Raw genomic sequence first — 8131 nt, 5'->3', positions numbered from 1 at the left:
TACGGATTTGGTCCCGTGAACTTGTCAATCATTGTCTTGCGCTCTCCTGTCGCCAAAGCAAGTAAGGAAGGTTCACTGCGCTGGCGCCTTACAGCCACAGTATTACAAACTGAGTTATTTGGCTGGATGGATGATTGGGTCAGCATTACGGAAGGACAGATCGTATATATGCAAGTATATAATAACGATAACGTCCATATTTTTTGTAGGGATTCTAATTTCGTCAAAGACTTTAAGCTAACTGGAGGTGATTACGACCTGAACTTGAAAATGATATCCGAAGGCGATCGTATCGCAATCGCCCGACTTCCAAACAAAACTCTTCATTATTACTACAATGGAAGGATCAAGGCATGGCCTTCAGGAACGTGCCGGAAGGTATGTAACAAAATGATTAAACGATCATTTGAGCAAAAATAAATGCGACACTTAATTGCACGTGTTTGGCGCATTTCTTAATTTATGTACAAACTTAATATTTTAATCTGAATATTCAACACTTTCTCGGTCACTGCAGATATCTACCCTCTGGTCGCAGTTACTGGTAAATGTCTGCAGGTCTCAATCGTCGACAAGACATCGGAAATTCATGTGCCGAGTGAAATGTCGGAAGCAGACGAACCGGAATACTTGGAACCTACTGGTAAGTTTTATTCTTTTGGCTTCCCTTTCATCTTTTATCAACTGAACACTTACATTTGCGTCACCGTCGGATAAAATATACGACAAAATTCACATTTATGACATATGTGAATAACAGTTAATGTATATGTTGTATGACAGTGGTGATCTGTTTATTCAAGAATGGAGCATATGATACTTTTACGAAAATCTGATAAAATATTACACAAACTTGAACGTGTTTACATAAAAGTCACCCTATTATTTCTCCGTAACGTCATGTCGATCATCTCACCAGGAGATTCGAAAATCGTTTTTAATTGCGCACAAAAAAATTTAGGAGACGACAATGGAACGTCTTGGGACCTATTTTCGAAAAGAAATTATATATGCACCCTGAAAATATATACCCAGCGGTATTTAACGTGGCTGAGAGTGCCCTCCATGTTCATTGTTGCTCAATCTGATTAAAATCCGATGTAAAGTACGGCGACGTCTTTACTTACGCGGTACTCTTTTTGCTGTCACCTCTAGAGGTAACAGCAAGAGAATACCGCATACGTAAAGACGTCGTCGTACTCTATCTACATCGGATTTTAATCAGATTGGTTGTGGCTCTGACTTCATGGCATTACTATATTGCAGAAACCTTCAGGTTTATGGCGGGTTTAAAATGAACAGAAGCATTCAACCGCCTTTGGACACCATTGGGCCCAGACTGTGCGGACATATCACGACTTCCAAAAGAAACCCGACGGGCAAGATCAAACTTTGATCATAATGGCAGGTAGATTTATAAATATCATATCAGCCTATATCGTTTAATCAGATATGTTTGTCACATTCATTAGGAGATTGATGTGACAGTAGTGGCTTATGTCCCTCTCAGAGATAATTTTTTTCGATATAAAAGGCCCGGTCTGACCAGTTTAAATTGATTAGCGGAAGGCGAAAAGACACTTTTAAGATACGTTTTGCGTAATCTGGGTCTCCCCTCTAACAAAGCTGTTCCGTTTATCGGTTCTCCGTTCAGAGACCAGACACAGTGCTAGAATGAAAGTGTGGTATTTTAAACCATCATTTCCAACTACGAATAACACATTCGCTATAACCATAGAACCCACTAGACTTACACAGTTCTTATTTTTACTTGTGCTGAATGGTGCATCTTCCATCTCACAAGGCTTAGACTGTACGCCACGCCATCCTGGCAGCATTCTCATTAAGGTAGTATGCGCCCCGAAAGGGGAAAGACTGATACTTATGCTCAAACTTTCTATTACTAAATCAACAATAAATAATCGGGGATCACCTTGCAGAGTTTGGAACTAGCGAAACAAGTTACCCCAAAAAATTGCGATAATTGAAATTCAAATTAAGTTGCGTCATATATAAAGGTATAGGAAAGTACATCTGGTTGTAATGGTGTCAAAGGTGATGAGAAGTTGAGTCACTGTGGCCTTGTTGGCCTGATGCGAAGAGGATAAGCCCTATGAGGTGGAATGTTGGAATGTGCAGGATCAGTAAGAGTCAACACGATTGGAACCAATTTGGGATAATTGGATAACGTATTATTGTTTGTTTAATTAGCAAATATAAGGTCATCAACTTTTTTGGATCGCACTTGGTTTTTAGGTAATGGTAATATTGTAACTTAAGGCTATAGGGCACCTAACAATTTTGATAAATTTGAACATTTATAAGAACCAATTCTCACAATTGGTTCCAATCGTGTTGAGTAAGAACCGTATAAGGTTGATCGAAGGATTGGATGGTTACAGAGCCATGTGTGACTGGCAGTTAAAACTGGTGGTTGAAAAAATACCGTGCTCTCGTTGTGTGAACATGCTTTCTATGGCCAGAACGCCCTCCAAAAGGAGAACTAAAATTGGATATCTTATAGTGGGGACCCTTTATCGGACTTTCATCAATTTATGAGTCCAACAGTCAATAGATTAAAATAAGTGGAATGGTGAATGAGTTATTGGTATATTTAATCAATTTTCATCTCTACTTTTTGTCTTTGTATTTTCGCCTGTTCTTTTCAATAGTAAAATCAGTTCTGGATGTTCAATCAAACGTCTCACAGTGGTATGAAAGCAAAATAGAAGTAGAAAAACGCTTCGCAGAGGGGCGCGAAAGCGAGGCTGATTTACTGACACAGATCAAGGAACAGCTTGCTATACGTCGTTGCTAAGCGACCCTATGATGAGGATCGATCCCGTTTCGAAGGAATCCGTCGTCGCTATACAAGACTACATCTGCGTGCACGGGCTCTGTGCTTGGTGCACATGAAACCAGTAATGTCATTCCGAGGGAACCGAATAAGCTGATCGGTCGATTGGCTGACGTATTCGAGTATGTTCTGAAACCCTGCTTTGATAATCTCAACAATGTAGACGGTTATGTGTGGACTGGGAGTACCAGCGAGGGGTTCGCCATCACAGACCACACTACTGGAACTGAACGCTAGTTGAACGATGAGATTGATTTGATGATACCAGTTGCCATGGTTACCGAAGTTTCGGATGAAAATGTGAGTGCAAAAGGGACTGAAGGCATTCAAGTTACCGGTGAAGATGTTGGATGCACCAGGGACAGCATTGATGACGAGAGAAACGACCTTGAGTGTGGTCTTAACAGTGGGTTAGAGTCATTAGTCAGCGAACTTGAAACACTTGGTCTTGCCAAGCACCCGAATGGAAAACCATCGTTAGAGTGGGTCAACACTCCCCTACCTGGTTACGTACACGTACACGTACGACAGGACAGGGTACAAGCTTTCACGGATGAATTTTTGAACGAGTTATGTATTGCCATCTCGTCCGCTACTGGGGAGAAAGAATACTTCCTCTCGAGATCCAAATTACTGAAGGTCCAAGAGGATTACGTACGGTCGCGTATACCTGCCGTCCAATCACAAATCGACAAGAACTATCAGCAACACGGAGGATTTCGTGGTAGAGTAGAACTACTACAACAAGGACCGGTTCAAACCCTGAGTGTCTTCTATGTAGCAAAATCATTGGAAGGTATGAAAAAGATTATTAATATTCACAGAATATTTTAGACATTTGAATTACATTAGAATATTCGAAATAAGTATGACAAAAGTTCATTTTGTATTCTTTTTTGCCAGATATTATTTGAATGATTGATTATGAAGATCAGTCTGGTGTTTTAGCTCCAAAAGAAGAGTTAAGTCGGCATTACATGATGATATTTTTACCCCGAGTGAATCGTTCAGTGATGTACTTGCATTGAATGTTAGAATAAAATAAATAAACTCGGCACCATTGGATTTATGTGCGAGTTTACTACACTCATATCGTACCAATCAATACTTTTTTTGTGATTACTATGCCACATTTTAGGCGGCCCGAGTGAAACGACAGCAGAATTTGAGCAACCGTGGATGGCGCCTTGGCCCTGATCTGTAAGGAATGGCCGTCTGTAGCCTCGGAGTGGGAAACACGTGATCGGAAATGGCCAACCAGTGATGTGGTCCGTGCTATTATGGTGGCTGGCTGTCATATTGTACCGAAATCTTATCCAGGGGAAGGTGGTGATGAAGGTCTGCAGTGGAGACTCTCTTTCTCTCTGGCTGAGAGAACCCTGGCTCACACTTTCACAGAGAAACAGAGGATATTCTACCTTGTTGTAAAGAAGATTTGGCGAAAGTTTTTAAAAGTAAGTTACCGTCTAGTAAAAACGTTTTGTATCAACCTTTTACTAATTTGACAACGGTGTAGTTTACCGCAAAGTTAAAAAGAAATATATCTTCAAAAATCTGTTGTTGCCGCCATAAACTTGGTTTTTGTTTCATACGACTCTAACAGTCACTGTATATGGTGAAGCATTCATCAGATGGGGCTGGGGTTTAGAGATCTCTGATTTGACAAAAATGTATAAAAAAAGTCTGGAAAATATTGTATGATCTCTTTTTAGGAACCAAAGGTACTCTCTTCTTACCACATGAAGACGACCATGTTCTGGGTTAGCGAACGAACAGCCACTGACCAATGGAAGGAGTCCAACCTTGGAGACCGATACATGGATTATTTCGATCAGCTGATACGGTTCTTGGAGCAAGGGAACGTGCCAAATTTCTTCTTGCCTGAGAACAATATGTTGAGTCACATTTCAAAGAGCGAGATTGAAGAGGCGCTGAAGAAAGTCAGAGAGGTCCGCAGAAAACCTCTCATTTATATGCGGAATCTAAGTGTGCCCACCAACATTTTAGCGTAAGCATTGAGGAATATGTTAAAATGCCAGAGTACGATTATTTAGCAAGATAAAATGAGTTACTTTGCCTGGAAAAATTATCGTACCAATGAGTACGATTCTCTCCGTGGGCAGTTTCAATTATGGTAAATGTTTTTGCTTTATGACATACTTCAAAGTATGATTTATAAGGATTGAAAGGGACGTAGAATATCGTAAGAAGGGGAAAATGACTGGCTCATAGTGAAAAAGCTGACTTTCGATTGAAATTGACATGCCATGTAAACAGTTAAGAATAAATAATCCTTGACAATGCATATTTTTTGTAGAAAGCCAGACAATGATTGACAAGAGCAATCTGCATTATCAATTTGCGTCAAATTTGGTCTTCTAAGTGTGTCACACTGAAACGTAATCATATATAACCAAACATAACTTTCTGCGTCTTTCTCTAGTTACTTTCGCCATCCCAAAATGTTATGGCCAGGGTGGTAATTGACCCATAGGGCTCACCAAGTTTTCTATTATGCTGATGGGGATTCACCATGGGTTTGAAATGCTCAATAATGGGGGTAGGCCTGGGTGCCAGTGTTTTTGTGGGGGTTTTGTTTTTTTTTCTGTTTTGTTGTTATGCTTTTTAATTAAGACACAAGCTCATAATTGCATAAAATGAATCATACCATCCACAAATTGCAACATTTAGTTGCAGTTTTCGACGTGCCCTTCAGGCTTGTAACTTGTACACATTGTTACAAAAATGGAAAGCTATTTTTCGTTCTCATTCATTCACGTGAAAGAGAAACTATTTTTCTTCTTGTCACAGGTGTCCAATAAAATGTGATTTTTATGAGTAAAATGATAATTAACAAAGAGCAGTTTTTTGCCATCATTGGCTGTTATGGTTTCAACAGTAAAAGTAAAGGTTCTCTCAGACACTGTGCTCATCAGATTTGGCTGCGACGTATAAAACTTACTCTCCAGGGTTTCTCAGGAGATGCAATTGGAACCAAGTAAAATGTTCATTTTAACTCCTGTCCATTCTTTTTGTACAGGCGTGATTGTACTACTTGTAGTGATAATTTCTTTCATTATGTTTCTAGACCTATCATTAAAAAGGTAACGGGGAAAATCAAAATTCATATTCAATACCTTGGAAACTATTTCAAGGGCAACTTTTAAAGGATGGTTTGACAGAACTAAAATAGTAAAATGTCACTGAAAATAAAAAAAAAATATACCTAAATAACCATGGAACCAAAGAGTTCAACTTAGTTCCCCCTTAAGGTTGAGAAGGTATAATTTATGACAATACAACTTCTTCGTTATTTTGTGTTCTGTAATATCAACCACAGTGTTCTGTACTCTATGAACCTTTTCACTCCCATTTTCCTTTGAAGAGGTCTGGCATGGTAATGAAATGGTTAAAGGTACATTGCAATGCCCGGTGTTGAGCTTGTTGAAATAGCCTGCATATGTACAGGCAAATACGGAACTTTCAATCTGGACCGAAATTCATGTGTTCGCAGTTAATTTTGCTTTTTTAGTGATACTGATTATTGGACCAACATGTGTATTTTTATATGTATCGATCTCAGTAGTATCAAGTCTAACAGATTACTTGATATTGTAAAGCGTATTTACGGTTATACGTGTGGCACAAAAACTATTAAAGCTCTTTATTGTTCACTAATTGGTAGCCACACCTGGGAGTATGTGAGTGTTGTTTGGACGGCACATTCTAACAAAATCTACTTAAATTAGATAGAATCCAAAGCAGCGACTATATAAATGCTTTATTATCCTACTGGTGTTGATATTATAAACATAAATTTGGTTTCTATCAACCTTTTACCCTTGTAGTTACGTAGAGAGGTGCTCGACCTTATGTTCTCGCTGGACTTTATTATATGAACGTACATGTACACAAGTTTGTTGTGTTTCTATCTTCTAACATTCACACCCGTCTCTGTACTGATTCAAACACACTGCAACTAAATAGCTTCAACGTTCTTTCTTCCGGCGACCCCTCTTTAATCGCATAGCTAATTTATGGAACATTTTACCTAGTAAAATTCATGAATAATCGTCAAAAGATACAGAAACTGTCCCTTAAAGTCCCAACAGCTACGAATGTGTAATAAACCAATCTCAAAATATCCTGAGTTTTCCCATTAAAGACTGTAAAGAGTATAACGTTGTCAGAAGTGTCGAAAGTGGCATGTAATTCAAACGTTTTAACATCATTTTAGATTTCCCGTCATTTTCAAGAATGAATCACGTGATGTTTCTTTTATGATCACGATGTGTATGTGCAGGAAATACTACGTTTTTTTGTATTCTCTGTGGGACGCCATTTTACTAAATGCGGCACCCGTTTAATCTTTAACCTGTTAAAACGCGTAGGCATGGTCCAAATCAGCAGTGATACTTCTATACATGTCCTTGAGTTGCACATTTACACGAACCAACTTTGGTTTGTATGATGAAAATAATGCATGAAACTTGCAGCTATTGGGGCTTTAAATATGTACATTTCAGTGATCAACAAATTATATATATATATATATATATATATATATATATATATATATATATATATATAATATATATATATATATATATATATATATATATATATATATATATATATATATATCCCTTTTTGTTTTTCTTTTGTCTCGGGGTAGTCACCCCGTTTTCGAAAGTTGGAGTAGGGGAATACCCTTTATCCGAAAGTTAAAACGGGGTCACCTACTTTTTGATGTCCGCGACAGTGCTATGACAATACATAGTTGTCATCAGTGAAGTATTCACCTATGAAGCTTGTGTGATTTCTATTATGATGTTATTTCGGTCATCGCTGCCGTCATCTGTTTTAGAGTTTGTCATACTTCCGGGTTCACGCCCCGGATGATGCGCGTCAATCGTGTCACAAACAACGCAAATCTATGATGCTGGATTTTCTAAACGCACACCCCACAGCAACTACTGCCCTCTCACATGGCGTAAATCACTGCTTTCGGCTATTCTCTCAGACGACAAACTCACACCATTTGTATCATATGAAGACTCTCATTAAAGAAAATTCGTATATTAACGATATTTTGAAAATTCAAATTTAAACAAATTACTGAGCATAATTTCTTGAATTACTCTGTGATTTTGACGCAAAAACTGCTAAAGAGATATGCGCTGACCATTGACGTCTGATAATTAGCAAGGGCAAGGCGCAGTTTCGAGTGGGTGCGAATGAGTTGAAACATAGCCATTAACAGAGCTCGAGCAT

General features: G+C 38.6%; 2 protein-coding genes across 2 annotated transcripts in view; both read left to right on the top strand.

Annotated features, from left to right (window-relative positions):
* The first annotated feature begins 2563 nt into the window (after positions 1-2563).
* LOC139136188 (uncharacterized) lies at positions 2564-4856 on the top strand. The gene is made up of 3 exons (XM_070703935.1): positions 2564-3653; positions 3996-4311; positions 4570-4856. Exons 1-2 carry the CDS (start codon positions 3116-3118, stop codon positions 4052-4054), a joined length of 597 nt encoding a protein of 198 aa, XP_070560036.1. The 5' UTR covers positions 2564-3115; the 3' UTR covers positions 4055-4311; positions 4570-4856.
* Positions 4138-8131, top strand: part of LOC139136423 (low-density lipoprotein receptor-related protein 6-like) — a 28688-nt gene continuing 24694 nt past the window's right edge. The window contains exons 1-2 of the mRNA XM_070704148.1: positions 4138-4311; positions 4570-4797. Of these exons, the coding sequence (XP_070560249.1) occupies positions 4138-4311; positions 4570-4797 (402 nt within the window). The remainder of the gene's footprint in view (positions 4312-4569; positions 4798-8131) is intronic.

Source organism: Ptychodera flava, chromosome 7 (genome assembly GCF_041260155.1).
Source record: "Ptychodera flava strain L36383 chromosome 7, AS_Pfla_20210202, whole genome shotgun sequence".
Lineage (NCBI taxonomy): Eukaryota > Metazoa > Hemichordata > Enteropneusta > Ptychoderidae > Ptychodera > Ptychodera flava.
The sequence above is the reverse complement of the archived record's forward strand: the minus strand, read 5'-3'. Positions and strand labels throughout refer to the sequence as shown.